The sequence below is a fragment of the Brassica rapa genome, chromosome A09, assembly GCF_000309985.2.
Source record: "Brassica rapa cultivar Chiifu-401-42 chromosome A09, CAAS_Brap_v3.01, whole genome shotgun sequence".
Classification (NCBI taxonomy): Eukaryota; Viridiplantae; Streptophyta; class Magnoliopsida; order Brassicales; family Brassicaceae; genus Brassica; species Brassica rapa.
The window spans coordinates 44,971,030-44,994,586 of NC_024803.2; the positions used below are offsets into that span (position 1 = coordinate 44,971,030).

Sequence of the window (23,557 nt, forward strand, 5' to 3'; positions counted from 1 at the left end):
TATAATTCGATTTTATTCGAATAGAGCATTTGTGATTTCATAGTGTTGTCATGAAACTCAAGTAAATCATCACCGTCCGATGTTGCTACTGTCTAATAAAATATTTAAGAGGAAGATTTGCAAAGGCATGCGTTAGTCTTAGAGAGGGTTAATTTAAAAAAAAACACTCATCTGCTAGCCTTGCTAATGGATTCCCAATTTCAACTTTTTCAAGGCATATTATAAAGTTTGTAAAATATACTTAGCACTTCAAGTATTACAATTCATACAATGATTTTTATTCGAATAGCGCATTTGTGATTCTCCATAGTGTTGTCATTAAACACAAGTATTCATCACCGTCCGATGTTGCTACTGTCTAATAGTTAAACATTGTAACAAAAAAGTTGGAATTTCGAATTTCGTAACATTTATTCCAGTCAACTCTTTTTAAATCTTTTTTGCCAACTTTTTTATTGTTTCTCTTCTTTTTTCTAGTCTTGGTCAAGCACTTCTTTATGCAGTTTTTCTTATATTCTTTTTAACATCCATTACTATTGTCTCTGTGCATTCGTAAAAAGTGTGTGCCAAAAATCGGATGCGTCATGAATCATGCCGTGGTCCCAACAGATTAACTAAACAAAAAAAAAGTCCACGCGTCATGTTCAGTTGCAACTGCATAGTTTGCTCAACCTTTTTCGATGTCTTGTAAATAAAGAATAAATCGAACCAAATAAAAAGAAGCATGGAATAACATTGCGATGTGAATAATGGGAATATCCACAACGCTCTAATTAATTTTCTATCCAACTCTAACCAACTTTCAACTCTCCAATTGCTAGTTCTAACTTCACTTTTCATTAAATTGGGAATTTAATTCAATAGACTGGAATTCATAAATTTAAATATAAAGTGATTCTCCTAATGCATACCAGCAGATAATGAGGGTTGGAATTGGATTGTTATTTACTTAACTTTTTTTTTAGTTCAACTACCATGCATTATTAATGTGTTATCATGTAATCAACCACTAATAATTTATATATCAAGATGTTCATGGATAATATTGTTTTCAAACATATCACCGTACGTAAACTTAAAATTCCAAAAAAATCAAACAGTCTTTTAACTGATTGATCTAATATTACTGCAAAATCATAGATCCAACTAAAAAAAAACATTTTATCCATGGCTAAGTCCTAGCTACCTCAAAACCTTTTCATTTAAGCTAGACAGGTTAAAGAAAGAGTAGTGTATTCATGTATGTAACAAAAACATACGTAGTAAAATAGTTTGTTAGCATTAAGCGAACTACTCCTATCATTTATTTCATGCATACTTATTACTTACAGTTAGTTAGCTATTACGTATGAAACATCAACTCAGGGCAAGTAGCTAGTCTTATTTATTTTAAAGGCAAATACACAAAACATGATGGAGCAACGGATGTATATAGTGAAACATGTTTAATATGATTGGTTCACAACGAAACCCATCAAGCACTACATTCATACTGGCATAATGCTGCCACCCATAAGTTGCAAATTAATTAATGATGATATCATTTAATATTCTTTGGGGTGTTATATATTTACACTTAACAAATTGAAGGGAATTAATATACAATACATAATAACTTAATGTGGAAACTGACCAAACCGGTCGGTAGAAAATGACACTATAAATAGAGAAGAGAGTCCGTGTTCTTTAAACATCCGCCACTCTCTGCTCTACCTTAAACCGTAACACCTGAATCTATATATAAAATCATTAACGTAAGATCGTATTTCAGATGGATAAGCAGCGTAAGTCGAAGCATCCCAAGACCAATGCTTATGCCACCATTGTTTCCTCTTCTTCGGAAGGTATGTATATATATTTCTCACCCATCTCCAAAACACGTACGTTGCCCTATAAATTTTACTTGATAAAGTTTTGGTTGATGACATGAAACAGAAGTGAGCAGTCTTGAGTGGGAAGAAATAGCAATGACACAAGAAGAAGAGGATTTGATCTGCAGAATGTATAAGCTTGTCGGCGAAAGGTTTTTTCATTCTTTCTTTCTTTCTTAATTTATTAGTCTTTATTTTGTTGGGTCATTGTTTAATATGCGATGTTAACAAGGGATCATTAACTATTAGTTTTTGTTGATGTTGTTGGTTGTGAAGGTGGGATTTAATAGCTGGGAGGATTCCAGGAAGAACGGCACAAGTGATCGAGAGGTTTTGGGTCATGAAGAATCATCGAAGAGCTTGATTACGTTGATTGATAATTCTATATCATTTTTATAATAAGGAAATATATACGTGTATCCTCTAATCGTTGGTAATTCTGCAGTTTTGTTCTTGTATTTGGAGTTGTATCTCGGGATTTCATACTTATGTTTCTAAGTTGTCTTAATTAATTAAAGTCACGTACGAAATATTTTGTTAAACATAGTAAACTTCCGGTAATTTTAAAGGTAAAAAGTCATTAAAATCATATATATATATATATATATATTTTGTCACAACACTGAAATGAATTAGTTATGTGAAATTTGTATTGAGAAAATATATAAATAGAAAAATATTTCTCATAAAAAGAGAAAATGACATGAAATGAAATTAAGATTGGGGATTGTATGTCAATATAAATTGATTAGTGTGAATAGAAGATCCTAAATATTATATCTTTTCCAACATCAGGATTTAATTAGCGTGAATAGATTCGGTTTGATAGATGATAGATATTACATCCATGGAGCACCTGTGCTTTGCATTCCAACCAGGTTGTTCAGTTCAGTCCATTGCGAAATTGCATTTGTGACGTTATGAAGTGGTCAAATACGTTTTAGGAGTTTGATTTTTGAATATCAGACAGACACTTCCCTGGAGATAGTATCCAATAAGTTACTGACCTATTTGTAGGAACTTCAGATAAAGGATTGTTGTTTTAAAGCATTTATATTTACTGGACTGTGTGTGTGTCACAACAAGTCTTAGTGCTCTTATACAGGATGTTGAACTATATAAGCTAATGAATATGTTTTTTCTTGTGTGTGTTGTGCACAAGGAAGACTAGGAAAGCTCAGAGTCAGAGACATGACCGGAGCTTGATCGCCGTATCTTTGGACTCATCACTATCAGTTGACTCTCAGAGTGCGTTCTCATACTTTGCCCACATGGGCTCAGTGGGGGATGCCTTGATCGTCCTCTACTTGTTCCTGAAACACAAAAAAAAATTATGTAACGAATTTCAAATATATGTATGGAGTGTAGCCTCTCTATCTATATATATTGACTACTGCTCAAACCTGGTTTTTGAATTGGTTTCAGGCCAGAAGCTCTTTTTGAAACAGGCTTCTTCTTCCTCATACCCACCTCATTTGAGCATGAAAGCCTCCTTTCCTTCTCAGATGACACCTGCTCGTCTGATCCACCCCCACCTTCATCTTCACTACACGATGCCCATTCACTACCCGATTCTGAAGCCTCTCGGAGATTGTTTTTCTTACAAGTCTTTGCCTGTTCCACCACCCTATATGCAAACATCTGAAAAGGAACCTGTGAAACTTGAACTAACTCTGTTGTTTTTTCCCATGAGAGCTTTTTCAACAGCTTAGTCTCTATCTCACAGTAATCCACAGGAGGAGAGACAAGCGTGTCTTGTTGACATTCCGGGTTCAAAGCTAAAAACCGTTTGATGTACCGCAGAACTCTGCTTATGGACGAGAAAGATGGACGCTGGTTCGGATCAGCATGCCAGCATCTTTTGGTCAGGTTTGTTATGAATTTAGGTGAATGAAACGGGAAAAGCGGTCTCTCCCCAGCCCTAATGTTTCTACTCATTTTATCTCCTTGAAGGTGGCTATCCTCAAACGGTACTTTACCTGTTAAAAGCTCAAAGCAAACCATTCCAAAGCTGTACACATCAGATTTCTCGGTGTACTTAAGGCTGCTTCCGCCCTGTTCCTGCTCCTCTAGCACTTCAGGGGAATACCATATGAATGGAAAACTCTCATTCGAAGAAGCACTTTTAAAGGAGAAGCCCTTGACAGAAGTCAAACCAAAGCCACAAATCTTGCCGTGTAGATAATGCCCATCTCCGGTTTGGTTACTTCTTCTTGGTTTGACAAGAATGTTAGATGGATTCAACTCTCCGTGGTACACTCCCTTGGAGTGAAGATATTCCATACCACGTGATACCTGAAGCATCAGATCAACCGCGACCGGGAGGGAGAGTGTGTTCTTCCTCCTCGGACCACACACCTCTTTGACGTGCGTCCCAAGGCTTTTACTCATTAGTTCCATAACAAGGAAACACTCTTTCTTCTCCTCATCAGCGAATCCACAAAGGTAATACACAATGTTTGGGTGTGAAAGAGATAGCAATGAAGTGACCTGAGGAAGCAGAGCATCGATGTCTCCAAAGAAATGCCTAAGCGCAAAGCTTTCACCTAACCATGTAATCTCCTTGTACTGACTCCCATTACCTAATCTCTTCTTCACTTGGTAATCTTTCGAGCTGACCAGAATAGAAGATGGAAACAGCTCGTTACCATCTCCTAGATTCTTCAAAAGGAACTCTGCCATCTTCCTGTCTTGTTTGCTTGAACCCGGACGCCTTTTTTCCTGAAGCTCTTGCGTTAGAAGCCACATGTCCTCTCTCCAAGCACTCTCGTACCGGCTGCACAAGTCCTCGGTCACCAAATACTCTCTCCCGAACTTCCATGTAAACATCTGAGAGTCGTTCCATTGCTTCATGTACTTGTTCGAATGCACCAGCCTCTTCTTGTTCATCTCTTGTTCGTCCCACCCTGAAAGCTCGCTTGCCATCTCTATAGCCTCGATGATGATGGGTACAGAAGAGAGAAGGTTATGAACGTGAAGCTCCATGCAATCTATGTTGTGTTGTAAGAAAACAGCTTTAGCCCAAAAGCCTAGTTTAGGCTCTAAAGAGAACCTAACGTAAGCCTCCCCTTCTCGTACCACACATAGAAGCTCCCTCAAGGGCTGTTCTAGAATCTTCCATTTGGACGTGTTCTTCTCTCCGAAACGTAGGTTTAGTCTCATGGATTCGGAAACTGAGTCGTATGTGGCGATGAAGAGGTCGAGTAATAGAGTGCATTGACGCTGGTTGATATGAATGTTGTCCTTGAACACCATTAAGGCTCTTATGCCTCCTAATACCTCTCCTATCTCTCGAAGTTGCTCCATTTTACATCCCTTCAATGGAATTAAATTTTTTAGTACAAATCCTCTCGAGATTTTAGACACAAACTAGTTGGTTGATTAACAAAAAATAAAATAAAATGATAACTATATGTATTTTTGGCAATTATTATTTGTTTGATTTACTTAAATCGGTTTGTTAACAAACGCGCATTACAGCTTTTATCTTCATCCACACAAAGCACATTAAAGACCAATTTAGAACTTTAACCAAACAAAAGGAAAAGAAAAAAACGATTTGGTTCTTTAAATGGCAAAAACATTACACAAGCTACTAACAACGGTCATATGTTTGCGTGTATAACAAAAAGAAGTATATATTTGTAACTAGAAATATAGCTGAATAAATAGCATTTGATTACTTATATTAGATATAAATCAAACCCTCGTATAGTTCTCATGGTTTTGAGATTTTTTTTCGGGATTTTTAACAATAAATATTCCAAATAAGTTTATTTCGAACAAAAACTCTAAATATCTAACGTAAAAGCCTCCGAACTCATTTTATTTAACGAATTAGACCCTCTATCTACATATCTACAGTTAGGGGTCAGCATTTTACCCGATACCCGAACCTGTATCCAAACCTGATCCGAAAAATCCGAACCGAAATTTGAACCAAAGTAGTAAAATACCCGAACATGTATTGAATTAGGAGAGATTGGATATCCGAATCCGAACGGATAATATCCGAACCCGAATGGATATCCGAATATAACCTAACATATATATTTTCAGAATTTTTCATCAATAGGTTGTATTTTTAAAATATTTTTTTTTAAAAACCTGCTATTTCTGGATAGTTTTTATGTTTATAGAGAACTATTGTACATTTGGGATTGTGACTTAGAAATAAGGATAACAATAATTTTTACAAAAACTGATATTTTTGGAAAGTTTTCATTTCTATAGAGTACTATTGTAGATTTGAGATTGTGACTTTGAAATTAGGATAACAAGAATTTTTGTTGATAGATGAGTATTCTTTCACATTTTTTCATCAATAGGTTATTTTTCAATAATTTTTACAAAAACTGCTATTTTTCGAAATTTTTCATTTCTATAGAGAACTATTGTAGATTCGGGATTGTGACTTTGAAATTAGGATAACTAGAATTTTTTTGATAGATGAGTATTTTTCAGAATTTTTCATCAATAGGTTGCATTTTTAATACTTTTTAAGAACCTTCTATTTTTTGGATAGTTTTCATTTTTATAGAGAACTATTGTAGATTTGGGATTGTGACTTAGAAATAAGGTTAACAAGAATTTTTGTTTATAGATGAGTATTCTTTGAGAAATTTTCATCAATAGGTTGCATTTTTTCAATATTTGTTTAAGAACCTGCTATTTTTGGAGAATTTTCATTTTTATAGAGAACTAGGGTAGAGTTAGGATTGTGACATAGAAATAAGGATAACAAGAATTTTTGTTGAAAGATGAGTATTCTTTCAGAATTTTTCATCAATAGGTTGCATTTTTAAAATAATTTTTAAAAAACCTGCTATTTTTGGATAGTTTTCACTTTTGTAGAGAACTATAGTAGATTTTGGATTGTGACTTCGAAATTAGTATAAAAATAATTTTGTTAATAGATGAGTATTCTTTTGGAATTTTTCATCCATAGGTTACATTTTTAAAATAATTTTTAAAAAACCTCTTATTTTTGGAAAATATTCATTTTTATAGGGAACTATTGTAGATTTGAGATTGTGACTTAGAAATAAGGATAACAAAAATTATGTTTGCTAGATGAGTATTCTTTCAAAAACTTTCATCAATAGGTTACATTTTTCAATAATTTTTACCAAAACTGCTACTTTTGAAAAGTTATTATTTCTATAGAAAACTATTGTAGATTTAGGATTGTGACTTTATAATTAGGATAACAAAAAAAATTGTTGATAGATGAGTATTCTTCGGAATTTTCATCAATAGTTTGCATTTTTTTGCAATAACTTTTACGAAAGTTACTATTTTTAGAATTTTCTTATTTCTATAGAGAACTATCGTAGATTTGGAATTGTGAATCTGAAATTAGGATAACTAAAATTTTTGTTGATTGATGAGTATTCTTTCAGAAATTTTCATCAATAGGTTGCATTTTTAAATTTTTTTTTTAAAAACCTGCTATTTATGGATAGTTTTCATTTTTATAAAGAACTATTGTAGATTTGGAATTGTTACTTAGAAATAAGGATAACAATAGTCTTTACAAAAACTGCTATTTTTGGAAATTTTTCATTTCTATAGAGAACTATTGTAGATTTGAGATTGTGATTTTGAAATTAGGATAACAAGATTTTTTGTTGAAAGATGAGTATTCTTAAACATTTTTCATCAATAGGTTATATTTTCAATAATTTTTACGAAAGTTACTATTTTTACAAATTTCTTATTTCTATAGAGAACTATTGTAGATTTGGGATTGTAAATTTGAAATTAGAATAACTAGAATTTTTGTTGATAGATGAGTAAGTATTCTTTCAGAAATTTTCATCAATATGTTGTATTTTTAAAATAATTTTTTAAAAACCTGCTATTTCTGGATAATTTTCATTTTTATAAAGAACTATTGTAGATTTGGAATTATTACTTAGAAATAAGGATACCAATAATTTTTACAAAACTGCTATTTTTGAAAAGTTTTCATTTCTATAGAGAACTATTGTAGATTTGGGATTGTGACTTTGAAATTAGGATAAGAAGAATTTTTGTTGATATATGAGTATTCTTTCATATTTTTTCATCAATAGGTTATATTTTCAATAATTTTTATAGAAACTACTATTTTTGGAAATTTTTCATTTCTATAGAGAACTATTGTAGATTCGGGATTGTGACTTTGAAATTAGGATAACTAAAATTTTTTGTTGATAGATGAATATTTTTTCAGAATTTTTCATCAATAGGTTGCATTTTTAATACTTTTTTAAGAACCTTGTATTTTTGGTTGATTATCATTTTTATAGAGAACTATTGTAGATTTTGGATTGTGACTTAGAAATAAGATTAACAAGAATTTTTGTTTATATAGAGAACAGATAATTAGATATTTATAGTGGTAGTCCAATGATTTAAGCAGTATATATATTTTTATTAAATTAATTGTTAAAAAAATTGGAGCGATGTCTATGTACCATGAAAGAGATTTAGAATACATTATTACAAATGTAGAATGTAGCCAGAAATTTTTAAGCAACACTAAATAGTGTAAACCAATATAAAGAACACTTACCGAAAAACTTAATTTCGTAGGGAGTTATTAACCTTCAGATTTTGAGAAAAATCAAAAATATGCAAAATCTTGTTTTATTGCAGTTGCATCTTGCACTAGAATAGGAATATTTTCAAAGAATTTTGGATTTCTTTTGTTTGTGTTTGTTTCTCTAGAGAATAGAGATTTCATAGTGGTTAGTCCACTCATTTAGGCAATATATGAAGTTTTATTTAATTAAACTTTTAAAATTTGAGACAATACTAATGTATCATGAAAGAGAGTTTAGAATACATTAATATAAATGTATAATGTGGTTATAAATTTTTAAACACCACTAAAGAATATAAACTTCATTATACAGAGCATTTAACGAAAACTCACTCATATGGGTTAACCTTCGGATTTTGAGAAAAATTAGAAAAAAATTGTAATCTTGTTTTATTTCAATCTTTTTTTATTGCATAAGTGCATCCTGAATTTACATAAGATGATGGTCAAAGAGGTTTGAAATCTTTTTTTGTGTCATTTCTCTATAGAATATATATTTCATAGTGGTTAGTGCATAGAAGTTCTATTAAATTAATTGTAAAACAATTAGAGATGATAGTCATGTACCATGTAATAAAGTTTGGAATACATTAATACAAATGTAAAATGTTGTTAGAAATTTTTAAATAACACTTAAGATTGTAAACTTCATTATATAGAGTATTTACCGAAAACTCAATTTCGTAGGAGTTAACCATTAGATCTAGAAAAAAATTAAAAAATTATAACAATCTTTTTTTTATTGCATTGTTGCATCCTCCATTGACATAGGATGATAGTCAAATAGGTTTGAAATTTTTTTTGTGTCTGTTTCTCTAGACAATAGATATTTGTAGTGGTTATTCTATTGATTTAAGCAGTATATAAAGTTAAATTAAATTAATTATTAAACTTTTAAGTGATGTCTATGTACCATGAGAGAAATTTTAGCATACATTAATACAATGTATAATATGGTTATAAATTTGTAAACAACATTAAAGAGTGTAAACTTCAACATATAGAGCATTTACCGAAAAACTAAAATTTGTAGGGGTTAACCTTCTGATTTTGATAAATTTCAAAAATATGAAAATATTGCTTTATGGAATAATTGCAACCTGAAGTGTCATAGGATGATGGTCAAAGAGGTTTAAAATATTTAATGTGTTAGTTTTTTCTTGAAAATAGAGATCTCATAGTGGTAAGTCCACTCATTTGGGCAATTTATGAAGTTTTATTAAATTAATTGTTAACAAATTAAAGACAATACTCATTTACCTTGAAAAAGATTTTAGAATACATTAATACAAATGTATAATGTGGTTCGCAATTTTTAAACAACAATAAAAGTGTAAACTTCATTATATAAGGAAATTACCAAAAACCCAATTTCGAAGGGGTTCTTAACCTTCATATTTTTTTTTTTAAAATGACAATCTTTTTTTTATTGCATAAGTGAATCCTGAACTGAAATAGTATGATGTTTAAAGAGTTTTAAAATCTTTGTTGTGTCCATTTCTCAAGAGAATATATATATATTTATAATGGTTAGGCCCCTGATTTAAGCATTATATAAAGTTTTTTAAAATGAATTGTTAAAAAATTAGAGCTATGTCTAAGTACCATGAAAGAGAGTTTATAATATATAATCACAAATTTAGAATGTTATTAGAACATTTTAAGCGACACCAGAAGGTGTAAACTTCAATATATAGTATATTTACCATAAAAACTCAAATTTCGTAGGGGTTAACCTTCATATTTTGAGAAAAAAAAATCAAAAATATGAAAATGTTGTTTTATAGCATAGTTTCATCTTGCACTGGAATCTTTGTTCCCGTTTCTTTAGAGAATTGAGATTTCATAGTGTTAGTCCACTAATTTAGGCAATATATGAAGTTTTATTAACTTAATTGTTTAAAAATTATAGAGGATAGTAATGTACCATGAAACAGTGTTTAGAATATACTAACAAAAATGTAGAAAGTGGTTAGAAAATTTTAAACAACAATAAAGAGTGTAAATTTCATTTATAGAGAATTTACCGACAACCCAATTTCGTAGGGATTTTAACCTTTAGATTTTGAGAAAAAAAATAAAAAAATATGAAAAACTTGTTTTATTACATAGTTGCATCCTGCACTGACAAATGATGATGGTAAAAAAGATTTGAAATATTTTTTGTGTCCGTTTCTCTGAAGAATATATATTTATAACGGTTAGTCCACTGATTTAAGCAGCAAAAAAGTTTTATAAAATTAATTGTTAAAATATTAGAGAGACGTATATTTCCATAAAAGATAGTTTAGCATACATAATGTATAATTTGGTTAAAAAATTTTAAACAACACTAAAGAGTGTAAACTTAAATATATAGAGCACTTACCGAATAACTAAATTTCGTAGGGGTTAACCTTCAAATTGTGATAAAAAATCAAAAATATGAAAATCTTACTTTATGGAATAAATGCATCCTAAAGTGGCATAGGATTAAGGTCAAAGAGGTTTGAAATCTTTATTATGATCTTTTCTCTAGAGAATAGAGATTTCATGTTAGTCCACTGATTTAGACAATATATGAAGTTTTATTAAATTAATTGTTGAAAAATTTAAGCCAATACTCATGTGCGATGAAAAAGATTATATAATACATTAATACAAATTTATAATGTGGTTAGAAATTTTTAAACAACACTAAACAGAGAAAACTTCATTATATAAAGCATTTGCCGAAAATCAAATTTTGTATGAGTGTTAACATTCAGATTTTGAGAAAAATTCAAAAATTATGACAATATTTTTTATTGCATAATTGCATCTTGAACTGACATAGGATGATGGTCAAAATGGTTTGAAATATTTTTTATGTCCGTTTCTCTAGAGAAAATATATTTATTCCTATGATTTAAGCAATATATAGATCTTTATTAAATTAATTGTTAAAAAAATTGGAGCGATGTCTATGTATCATGAAATAGATGTAGAATACATTATTACAAAATTAGAATGTAGCTAGAAAATTTTAAGCAACACTAAATAGTGTAAACATGAATATAAAGAACACTTACCGAAAAACTTAATTTCGTAGGAGTTAACCTTCAGATTTTGAGAAAAATCAAAAATATGCAAAATCATGTTTTATTGCAGTTGCATCCTGCACTGGCGTAGGAATATTTTCAAAGAAGTTTGGATTTTTTTGTTTGTTTGTTTCTCTAGAGAATAGAGATTTCATAGTGGTTAGTCCACTGATTTAGGCAATATATGAAGTTTTATTTAATTAACATTTAAAATTTGAGACAATACTAATGTATCATAAAAGAGAGTTTAGAATATACTAATACAAATGTATAATGTGGTTATAAAATTTTAAACACCACTAAAGAGTGTAAACTTCATTATATAAAGCATTTAACGAAAATTCACTCTCATAGGGGTTAACCTTCAGATTTTGAGAAAAATTCAAAAAATATTGCAATCTTGTTTTATTGCATAAGTGCATCCTGAAATTACATAAGATGATGGTCAGAGAGGTTTGAAATATTTTTTTTTGTGTCATTTCTCTGGAGTATATATATTTCATAGTGGTTAGTGCACTGAAGTTCTATTAAATTAACTGTAAAACAATTAGAGACAATACTCATGTACCATGAAAGAGAGTTTAGAATACATTAATACAAATGTAAAATGTGGTTAGAAATTTTTAAACAAGACTTAAGAGTGTAAACTTCATTATATAGAGCATTTACCGAAAACTCAATTTCGTAGGGATTAACCATTAGATTTAGAAAAAATTAAAAAATTATAACAATCTTTTTTATTGCATTGTGGCATCCTGCACTGACATAGGATGATGGTCAAAGAGGTTTGAAATTTTTTTGTGTCTGGTTCTCTAGAGAATAGATATTTTGTAGTGGTTATTCCTTTGATTTAAGAAGTATATAAAATTAAATTAAATTAATTATTAAACTTTTAAGCGATGTCTATGTACCATGAAAGAAAATTTAGCATACATTAATACAATGTATAATATGGTTATGTAAACTTCAATATATAGAGCACTTACCGAAACACTAAATTTCGTAGGGGTTAACCTTCAGATTTTGATAAAAATTTAAAAATAAGACAATCTTGCTTTATGGAATAATTTTATCCTGAAGTGCCATAGGATGATGGTCAAAGATATTTAGAATATTTTTTGTGTCCGTTTTTTTAGAAAATAGAGATCTCATAGTGGTAAGTCCACTCATTTGGGCAATTTATGAAGTTTTATTAAATTAATTGTTAACAAATTAAAGACAATACTCATGTACCTTGAAAAATATTTTAGAATACATTAATACAAATGTATAATGTGGTTGGCAATTTTTAAACAACACTAAAAAGTGTAAACTTCTTTATATAAGGAAATTACTAAAAATCCAATTTCGAAGGGGTTGTTAACCTTCAGATTAAAAAAAAAATGACAATATTTTTGTATTGCATAAGTGAATTCTGAACTGAAATAGTATGATGGATAAAGAGTTTTCAAATATATTTTTATAGTGAATATATTTGTTGTGTCCATTTCTCTAGAGAATATATATTTTTATAGTGGATAGTCCCCAGATTTAAGCATTATATAAATTTTTTTAAATTAATTGTTAAAAAATTAGAGCGATGTCTAAGTACCATGGAAGAAAGTTTATCATATATTATTACAAATTTAGAATGTAGTTAGAAAATTTTAAGCAACACTAAAAGGTGTAAACTTCAATATATAGAGCATTTACCGAAAAAACTCAATTTCGTAGGGGTTAACCTTCAGATTTTGAGAAAAAAAATCAAAAATCTGACAATGTTGTTTTATTGCATAGTTTCATCTTGCACTGATATAGGATGATAGTCAAAGATGTTTGGAATCTTTTTGTGCCTGTTTCTTTAGAGGTTTCATAGTGTTAGTCCACTAATTTAGGCACTATATGAAGTTTTATTAAATTAATTGTTTAAAAATTAGATAGGATAGTAATGTACCATGAAATAGTGTTTAGAATATATTAAGACAAATGTAAAATGTGGTTAGAAAATTTTAAACAATAATAAAGAGTGTAAACTTCATTTATAGAGAATTTACCGACAATCCAATTTCGTAGGGGTGTTAACCTTTAGATTTTGAGAAAAAAAAATATGAAAAACTTGTTTTATTACATAGTTGCATACTGCACTGACAAATGATGATGGTCAAAAAGATTTAAAATATTTTTTGTGTTCGTTTCTCTGAAGAATAAATATTTATAATGGTTAGTCCACTGATTTAAGAAGTAAAAAAGTTTTATAAAATTAATTGTTAAAATATTAGAGCGACGTCTATTACCATAAAAGATAGTTTAGCATACATAATGTATAATTTGGTTAGAAATTTTTAAATAACACTAAAGAGTGTAAACTTAAATATATATATAAGAGCACTTACCGAATAACTAAATTTCGTAGGGGTTAACCTTCAAATTGTGATAAAAAATCAAAAATATGAAAATCTTGCTTTATGGAATAAATGCATCCTAAAGTCACATAAGATTAAGGTCAAAGAGGTTTGGAATCTTTATTGTGATCTTTTCTCTAGAGAATAGAGATTTCATGTTAGTCTACTGATTTAGACAATATATGAAGTTTTATTAAATTAATTTTTGAAAAATTAAAGCCAATACTCATGTGCCCTGAAAAAGATTATATAATACATTAATACAAATTTATAATGTGGTTAGAAATTTTTAAACAACACTAAACAGAGAAAACTTCATTATATAAAGCATTTACCGAAAAACAAATTTTGTATGAGTGTTAACCTTTAGATTTTGAAAAAAATTCCAAAATTATGACAATATTTTTTATTGCATAATTGCATCATGAACTGACATACAGGGGCGGATCCAGAAATTTATTTAGACTGGGGCACATAATTATATTTATTATATCCAATATAATAATTTTTTTCAAAATATAACATAGTCATATATATAAAAGCTCAAAATAAACTTAAAGTATACAACAAACCAAAAACATAAAAAATATATATAATTAAGAAACTTATATTATACTATAGACATTGGTTTTCAATGTAGTTTGACATTGTTTCTTAAAATATTGTTCCATAAACACTTAATAAAAATAACTATAATAGTATTTCAAATACGGTAAACAGTGAAAAGTAAGTGAATAATTTAGCTGAAATTAAATATATGGTAAACTATTAGAAATGATAGATAATCTTACTTAGAAGAGAATCTAAAGAAGTAATTTTAATGGATTCAACAATGTTCAATTGTTAAATTAATAACTATAATTAATGTCAACACCATATTCCATGTACAAAGCTTCTTTTGTGTGTAGATTTTTTTTTTTTAAAAATAAAATAGACATAGGACTCGTAACATTCAACTTCAACTAGAAAATACTAGGGTAATTATATGGGCTGGAGCATATTCATTTTATTTGTAATTGGACTAAAACATTTTTGTTTTGTTTTGATTGAGTGGAGCAATCTTTTGTTTTAATTGGGTGGGGCACTTTTCTATTTTTTTCATTAATTTAACTTAAACCAAGTTAAAAAAAAAGTTTTATTTACTATTAAGAAAAAAAAAAGAAGAGTGTGGGGCAAGTGCCACACCCACTCCTCTCCTCCGTCTGCCCCTGCTGACATAGAATGATGGTCAAAAAGGTTTGAAATATTTTTTTTGTGCCGTTTCTCTATAGAATATATATTTATAGTGGTTAGTCCAATTTTTGTAATTAATTAGTTTCAGTGGGGGCGGCTGCCCCCTTACTGCCCAACATAGCTCTGCCCCTGCTAGTATTGTATGGTATAGTATCCTAGTGGTGCTGGTGCGTACTATTTGTTCTGTTGTGAGATTTTTAACTTGTGTATGTAATAAATGAAATATTATCTACTGAAAATATATATTATAATTGGGATTATGTATTAGTTGGGGGAGTTTGATATGTACGTAATGGAGGATTAGTTAAACTTTTATTTTTTGAAGACCTGGATTAGTTAAGCTAATTATTCGATTTTTCTAGAACCATATTTTGTTGTTCGCCCCATACGTCACACATGCATGCCACCATGCCTATCTTTTCTCAATAATCATTAAATGTACTAAATGTTGAACATTCTATTACGGATAATATATAACTAGTTATGTATGTTAACTGAATTCTTTTTAAAATGTAATTTGCCTTGGCCAATATATGGTGGGTGGTGAAAACATGGAGAACACTCTCAAGATCAAGCCCGTCTAAGCAACTATAGTCATGTTCTTTTTGTAGCCGCCCGGAGCAGCGGTAGCGGCAAACAAATAACACTTCGACGGAAACAAAATGAGCGATCTTTGAAAGAAAATTTAATTATCATGGCTTGCCGGCGTTGCCGCAGCGACTGTAAAAGGGGATGCGGCTGCCGCTGTTAATTCCAGCGTCCCAAAGCATGTCTAATCTAAAGCTTGAAATGATCGCTGCGTCCAAACTCTGGAAATCTTTTCTCAGATGCATGCTTTAAATTTCGACGCTGACGCTAAAAGCCGCGACTGTATCCCGAACAGGGCTTATATCGACAAGCTGGTTCGGAAATTTTCTCAATAATCATTAAATGTACTAAATGTTGAACATTCTATTACGGATAATATATAACTAGTTATGTATGTTAACTGAATTCTTTTTAAAATGTAATTTGCCTTGGCCAATATATGGTGGGTGGTGAAAACATGGAGAACACTCTCAAGATCAAGCCCGTCTAAGCAACTATATCGACAAGCTGGTTCGGAAATTTTCGCGGCTCTGGAAATGGACGATTTGACGAATCCTTGCGATTTGGTTTGCAAATAGATGAGATGATCTACAAGTTATGTTTTTAGTCTAAGTTAGAAATCTCATTTTAAACAAAGTTGCATCTTTTGAAAAAACGTTTTTTCGAGTTGAATAAATTTAACACACTCAAAAAATACTTTCAACTTTTTGTTTGATTCCATGAATTAATAAAATTGAGAAAGTGTACAAGGGATCAAATAAGAACCACATAAACTAAGATATACACAAAATTCCAGCATGAACTATTTTTTATGAAAAAGGTTTCGAGTGCGCCAACATTGAAGAAGCTATTAGCTTAAAGTCCAGCAGTCAAAATACCCCCAAGAAATCGAAGCCGGTTTGTTGCATCTTGTCTTTCACCGAAAACAGCTATATATAAGAAAAGATTAAATTACTAACGCATATATATATACTAGTTTACACCATCTTATGTACAAAAGTCCCCTTCAAATCCCAAACAAACAAATAAAAATTCTAGTACTATCGACGATATATACTCAAAACATATCATCAAAATCGGTTTAAACAAATGAACTCGCCCCGCATTATCAAGGAAAAAGAAACATATCCCATCTAATCCAAATGATATATCTTAGACGACTAAGATATATGCTCTGGTTCTTATTCTTCTTCCTCATCATAGATCTGTCCATCTCTTTCACATTTTCCAGTTATATTATATTATTATACATGTTTTTTTCAACATATAACGCAAGCGTTAGGGTTCTCTTCCATGCTTGGGGCGTAGTAATAAGTTGTTAAATGAGGATTATATGCTTTATATGCCTTCACAAGCTCCAACACATGATCCAGTGGTGGCGGTTGTGGCTGAGGCTGAAGCTGCGGCTGTGGTTGATCTTTCTTCTCTCCTTCCTTCTTATCACTGCCTTCTTTCTTTTCTTCTTCTTTCTTTGGCGCTTCTCCTTCCTTTTTCCCTTCTTCCTTTGGAGCTTCCCCTTCTTTCTTCGGCTGCTCGCCACCACCTTCCTTCTTTGGCTCTTCCTTCTTCTCCTTTTCTGGCTCTTTGGCAGGTCCCACTAGTATGATATCCGTCATCGGCCAATACTTTCTTAGCTTACTTACTACATTTATTGGATCCACCGTTCCGATCACGGTTAGTTTCTTCTCCTTCATATCCATTGCAATCGAATCGATTCCTATGAAAATAAAAACAAGAAATTCAAAGTTGTAATTCTTCCTCTTATAGACAAGTAAGGTTTTTTCCTATAAGCAGGGTATATAAGTAACCGCATTTTAGAGAAAATAACAATAAGGAAAGTATAACACTGTTGATTAAACATACAGAAAAATCTTTGACTTTATCTTTTTAATCTAGTTTGATGGGCACATATTTCAAAGAAGCTATAATGGCCCTAGATGTGATTCGATTCCAAAGAAAACAAACAATGAATTTCACTAATAAACAATAATTGAAATATCGTGCAACTTTTTACCGTACCATCACTGTTCCAAAAGAGAGACACCACTGTCAGAACAGCTCGTGATTGATGAAAATAAAATTTTAAATATTTTTTCTCTTGTTTATCTACGTGTGTGCCCCCACCAAACAAATCAGAAACAAACCGGAACAAGTGGACCGGAAATCCATGATTAAATAGTTGGTCTAGTTACTTGGAAGTGAGAACTATAGAGAGAACTGTAATGTGTAACCCTTAAAAATTTATTTTCTGAGAAAAAAAATGATTGATGAAGATGATTACCTGGGAGAGTAGAAACTGTTTTAAGGGCCTTGTGTTTTGCCTTATCATCATGCAGATCCAACTTTAATACAATTTTCTGAAAATAATCACAAAATGACAAAACAATTTGTGTGGGAGTCAGTGAAATAAATAGTTAAAGCCTTGAAGGCATAAAGATTAAGTAATCTTCTCTTAATTTAAATCATGCTGTAACTAAAAAGCATTGAATCACCAAGAACAATACAGAGTCAAAAAGGAACAAACATAGAGATTTGAAGTTTTAAAGAATATATATGAAGAAAAAAAACTAGTGATGAGTGGTGTGCATACACACACATAGGGACATGCATGTGTATGTGTGTGAACATAATAGAGAAACAGACTTTCGCAAAAGCAGAGCATGCTCATCATTCATTTTATTATGGATTTTATTTGATTTATTTTTCTGTAATTAATAGCAACTTAGCAAACTAGACACATAACCAAGGATAAAAGAATAAGATTAGTGGTAATTTGGAGGTAGTTCTTTTATAATCTCCAATAGAAGCAGATCAGATGTAAAAATGATTCACACATATATACATATACGGCGAGAGAGAAGAGGGAATCAAGTAAAGCAAAAAAGGAATATATATTTATACAGTAGATAGCGAATAACGGAGAAAAGCTTTGTTACTTTAAGATTTCAAGATGAAACAAGGAATCTAAACTCAAACTCATTATTCTCTCATAGAAATTCGAATCCAATGAATCAAATCTTGCCCATAGGTGTCGACAGAGAGGGATGTACCTTCATTGCAGAGAGGGAGAGAGAAGCAATAGAAGATTGTTTATGAGATTTACGAGAGAAAACTGAGGATGGAATAATTATAAACTTTTGAAGAAACGATAAGAGAGATTGGACACTCTGATCGTTTTTTTTTTTTAAAAAAGCTTAAATACTGACAAATAGTGGAGATTAAGAGAGAAAGAAAGATGCATGCAGAGAGAGTCTCTCAACTATAATGAATGAATGGTACGAGAGGGACGGATAGATCGCATTCTTTGTTTTATCATTCATGCGCGTGAGATAAGGTAAGGCGCATGTTGTGATTACGTCTGCAAGTGCTACCCAGCGTCATCTTACTTTCCATCCTTTGGTGTTTGGTCTGTGTTGTTTCCTTTTTTCTGACCCCTTGAAATCCATCTCTCACCTTATCCACGTCATTTTTCTTTTTATACCGATTCCTAACTCGAATTTAAATATATATTGCTACGATTCCATAGTTTTTTGTCTTTTGGGACGATAATAAGTTTGTCTTTTTATAAAAATGGTACCGAGAGACAAATTTCAAGATTTGTTTCTAATAAGGTTATTTGTTTGTTTTTTCAGCTTGTTTTAAACTATATTTTGGGTTTCTTGGTAAAATGCAAGAAAGAAGGAAAACAACTTTATTAACAATGTATATTTCACTCAAATTATCACAATTCCTTTTGAGTTTATGTATTACAATTATATGATTGATTATTTCTTTTTCTTAGGTTTTATATATTCGTAGTGGTCTAATAGTAACTGAGTCTTCACTATACAACCATCGGTTTCCCAATCCCACACGAATTTGATTCCCTAAATAGACAAATAAATATTATCACAACCAAAAATATAATAAAATAATATAAATACGTGTGTAGTGGAAAACAGCTGCAAATTCCACGTATTTGCCACGTATATTAATTGATCTACTCATTTTCAATATTTTACGTCCACGAAATATATACAGGGAGAGGTTTTTAAAAAAGTTCTCTTTCCTTTAGCTCTGTCCTTTCTCCTCGATCCGACACAGAAGAAGGATGAGATGAACTTCAGTCGGAGTTTTTCTAACTCCGTGTTATAGGTTTGATTTCTGGGAGTCGGTGATTTCTCTACACCGTCGTCGCCAGCTTTGGGTTCCGAGGATCGGTGGCTCCGCCAGCATCGGTTCGTCGGCTTTCCTCTCCGGAAAGCGGTGGCTCTGACAGCATCATTTTTCGCCGGCTTTTGCCGGTTTCCGATCTATGCTTTTGTTCTCTCTTTGCTCAATCGACTCTCGATTTAAGACTCCATGTTGGTTGTTCTTGGATCGATCGTAGACGATTATTTTTTGGAAGCGTAGATCTGTGGTTCGTTTTACTTCGAGGCTGCTCTTGTTGATCGGCCTCTTTAAGGATTTGGTGGGTTTGAGGGCGGAGTTTGATCGCCGTTGGAGGAGACTTCGTTTGGGTCGTTGGATTCATGGTGCGGGGTTCTTTCCGGTGATTCTTCGGTGAACGCCGGTGGCTCCGGCGAGGAATCTCGATACGGTGGAGATGGAGGTGTCGTCAACACGTGTTCCTCATCGGTGAGGAGTCTAACACGTGTTTTGGTTTTGTTATCTGGACGACACGTGCATGGGGAAAGCCTAGTGGGCTTCGGATGTTGGGCTTGTGGCGTCGGGTTTTGGGGCGCCGGTTTCGGTTTAATGTTTGTTTGGGCTTGACCCGAATGTTTTCTTTAGTTTGCCCTTTGGGCCTTTGTGATATATGGTTTCTGGGCTTTGGCCCATCAATAATAATAATAGATGGAAAAAAAAATATACAGGTAGAGGTTTTTATGTTTTTTTATAAAATTCTAACAAAAAAATTGCATTGGATTCATGGATTGTGTTTAGGTTGCGCGTGAGCACACGCAGTGTCTGCGAATGAGGAACGAGACGTGATGAGATTTGTGGTTTGGGCAGAGTGGAATGTGGGCCCTTCTACTTTATTGTTTTAGACAATTTTGTCATAAATCTATTTATTACTTTTTTTTTTTTTTTGTAACACAAATCTATTTATTACTTTAAAAAAGGCGGCTTCTATTCAAGTGACTCTAAATTCAACATCCCGTCGGTTCTTCCTTCTTCAGCTTCTTATTTGGACCGTTGATCGTCGGGTACAATAGTTTGACTATTAAGTATTAGTAAACACAATTTGACGTACATAGCGAATTGTTATTATTTTATGGCAAACTTTATTCAAAAACACTTTGCTGACCAAACTAATATGGTGTTTTGATGGTTTGAATAGTTTAGTTATCAGCCGCTGTAATGGGTTTGTTTGTTTTTGACATTAACATCACGTATACCACGTTAAAACTATCTCGTTAATTTTACCCCAAAAAAAAACTATCTCGTTAAGTTTTAGTTTACTCCCTCAAAATCCCTTTTGAAAACATTAGATAAGGGAGAATAAAGATTTATTAACTAAATATTAAAAAAACGATCTTTATTCGATAATATAGTTGTAGACTATAGACGTATAAACAAATCATATAATATTGTCAGTTAATTAACGCTGTCTATGTATTGTTATAATCCTGCGTCAGCGTAAAACATGATTACGAATTAAATGTTGATTAAAATCTACGAAATGTATTAGTTGAATTCAACCGAGACTAAGGAGAATCTAAAAGACGGTCAAAATCATACATTCATACTGCATGATGCAATCAAGTGAAGTAAAAAATCAACTAGGTAAACTTCCGACACGGATCTTGAGTTACGGGCATCCACATGAACTACAACTCTTTTCAATTAAAAGTAAAACGCAATAAATGTTATACTAATCTTTGTGATATTACTTTATTATGATTAAGTTCTCATACCTAATTGGATGGTGAAATGACAAGCCCCCAATCTTTTCGGTGTTACAAAAAGAGGAGGAGGAAAAAACATTATAGCCGGCCTATCCAAAGCTGGTCCGATTTATCCGACAAGATCTTAGATCAAACGGTGTCAATTCTTCCAATGGTAGAGCTTCAATGGCTCACAAATGTTCTTTCTCTAATTATAGAAAAGTACGTCTAGGGAGAATATAATGGCTATGATTAAAAGTAGCTGGGTACGGTCAATGACCAAGATGAGTAAAATGATACTTATTGCTTTATCACTATATTTTAGGTTTGAAAAAATATGAACGTGATCTTTTTTGGGTTTTTGAAGAGAGAGCATCTTAGTGAGAGAAAGTAGATCTATTCGGTTCCGGCGTACGGCCGGCGCGTGAGCGACCGTGCTGTCGCCGGAACTGTGGTCCGTCCGTTTAAAAGTTATCTTAGTGCCTCTCTTCGTATCCCTCCCCCACTATCGCCTTGTCTGAGCTGTGGATCAGACCTATTCTATGGTGCATGGCGGGTTCTTGTCTGGAGTGAAGACGCGGTCGTGGGGAAGGGTTTCTGCGGTGGAGAGGAAGTATTTTTAGATCAAGGTTCGAATCCGGGTAGGGGAGGCTTTTACAGCTCCGTCGTCGTCGGTTTTTCTCCGGGAGGTGGAGGCTCCTGTAGCTCCGCCGTCGTCGGTTTCAGTTTCCGGGAGGGGGAGGCTTACCTAGCTCCGTCGTCGCCGTCTTGTTACCGGAGGGTGGAGGCTACTATAGCTCTACACTGCCGGCGTGGTACCCGTAGGAAGTTTGGGTGTTAGCGGTGAAAGTTTGGTTGGGTTGTTGTTCTTGTCGGCGGAAAGGTGAGGTTGTGGTTTCGGGTTTTAATCCCGAGAGAAGAGTGGGTGGTTCTGATGAGAGCGCGGTTTGTCCGATGACGCTTTCGGTGGAGGACCATCGGAGAAGAAGGTAGATCGAGGCGGGTTATGAGATCCGGCGAAACGAAGGTACGGTGAGATGGATCTGGAGGCGTTTCGAGGCGGAGACGGTCAGGTCGAGGCGGTGTGCGACGCGTGTCGATCCGAAGGCGCAGATGCTTCCACGTGTACAGCAGCCAGCTTCCTTGATGCGTTTGTCCTGCCGACGTCGTTCGGTCTTGTTTAGTTTGGGCCGCGGGCCCGTTAAAGTGATAGATTGTAGCCGTTTGGCTTTTGGGCTTTTAGGTTTTTTTGTGTATTTGGGCCTTAGGCCATGTATGTTGGGCTTGGCCCGTTTTATTAATAAAAATTAAATCCTTGGCGGAAAAAAAAAAAAATATGAACGTGATCTGCTTTTGAAAGATAACAAAACTATATCCATAACTTTTGGCAAATGAATCATCACATACATAATTTAAGCTGCAGTTAGTATGTTTGGTGCAGTGCACAAAACTACTTTATTAGAATTTTTGCTATTCTGAAACACCTTGTATGTTGTAAACTAGTCGGTGTTGGCCACACACACCTATATGTATATATCGAAAAATTTTAAACTTCTTATATATTAAAAAAATTATTTCATGTGTGATTTTTTTTAATTTGGACCATCATTTAGAAATTTTATTAAATGCATTTTATTAAAACTAATAATACATAGAATCTTTAAAAATATTTAATCATAATATATTTGATATCTGTTCATTTTAAATATAAATATAATTATTTTAAAATTCTAACAAATCTGTTTTTTAAAGATTTTTACAAGATTTCATTTTCAAAATTATATTTAAATATTTTCATTAATTTCAAAATTAGTTTGAAATATTATTATCTACATTAATAAATTCAGTAATCGTTTATAAAATAAAAAATAAAAATTCTGTAATATTTTATATATTATATAACATAATCAATCATATTAAAAGAAAATTATAATATTGAGATAAATATAATAAAATTATATTGAAT

At 32.0% G+C, this 23,557-nt stretch overlaps 3 protein-coding genes and 1 long non-coding RNA gene across 4 annotated transcripts; 2 read left to right on the plus strand and 2 right to left on the minus strand.

Annotated features, from left to right (window-relative positions):
* Positions 1-49: 49 nt before the first annotated feature.
* Positions 50-2,388, plus strand: LOC103843789 (MYB-like transcription factor ETC1). The gene is made up of 3 exons (XM_009120562.2): positions 50-1,844; positions 1,936-2,023; positions 2,148-2,388. Exons 1-3 carry the CDS (start codon positions 1,772-1,774, stop codon positions 2,233-2,235), a joined length of 249 nt encoding a protein of 82 aa, XP_009118810.1. The 5' UTR covers positions 50-1,771; the 3' UTR covers positions 2,236-2,388.
* On the minus strand, positions 2,298-16,417 carry LOC103843790 (tyrosine-protein kinase Srms). The gene is made up of 2 exons (XM_033280060.1): positions 6,597-16,417; positions 2,298-6,285 (listed from the first exon to the last, which is right to left on the minus strand). The coding sequence occupies exon 2, from the start codon at positions 5,175-5,177 to the stop codon at positions 3,249-3,251; it is 1,929 nt and encodes a 642-aa protein (XP_033135951.1). The 5' UTR covers positions 5,178-6,285; positions 6,597-16,417; the 3' UTR covers positions 2,298-3,248.
* Positions 16,418-16,759: 342 nt separating this feature from the next.
* On the minus strand, positions 16,760-19,015 carry LOC103843791 (heavy metal-associated isoprenylated plant protein 39). Its single transcript, XM_009120564.3, has 3 exons — positions 18,772-19,015; positions 18,003-18,078; positions 16,760-17,438 (listed from the first exon to the last, which is right to left on the minus strand). The coding sequence occupies exons 1-3, from the start codon at positions 18,775-18,777 to the stop codon at positions 16,981-16,983; spliced, it is 540 nt and encodes a 179-aa protein (XP_009118812.1). The 5' UTR covers positions 18,778-19,015; the 3' UTR covers positions 16,760-16,980.
* Positions 19,016-19,380: 365 nt separating this feature from the next.
* LOC117128193 lies at positions 19,381-21,199 on the plus strand. Its single transcript, XR_004451416.1, has 2 exons — positions 19,381-19,747; positions 20,584-21,199. It is a non-coding gene; the product is annotated as an uncharacterized LOC117128193 (long non-coding RNA).
* The last annotated feature ends 2,358 nt before the right edge of the window (positions 21,200-23,557 follow it).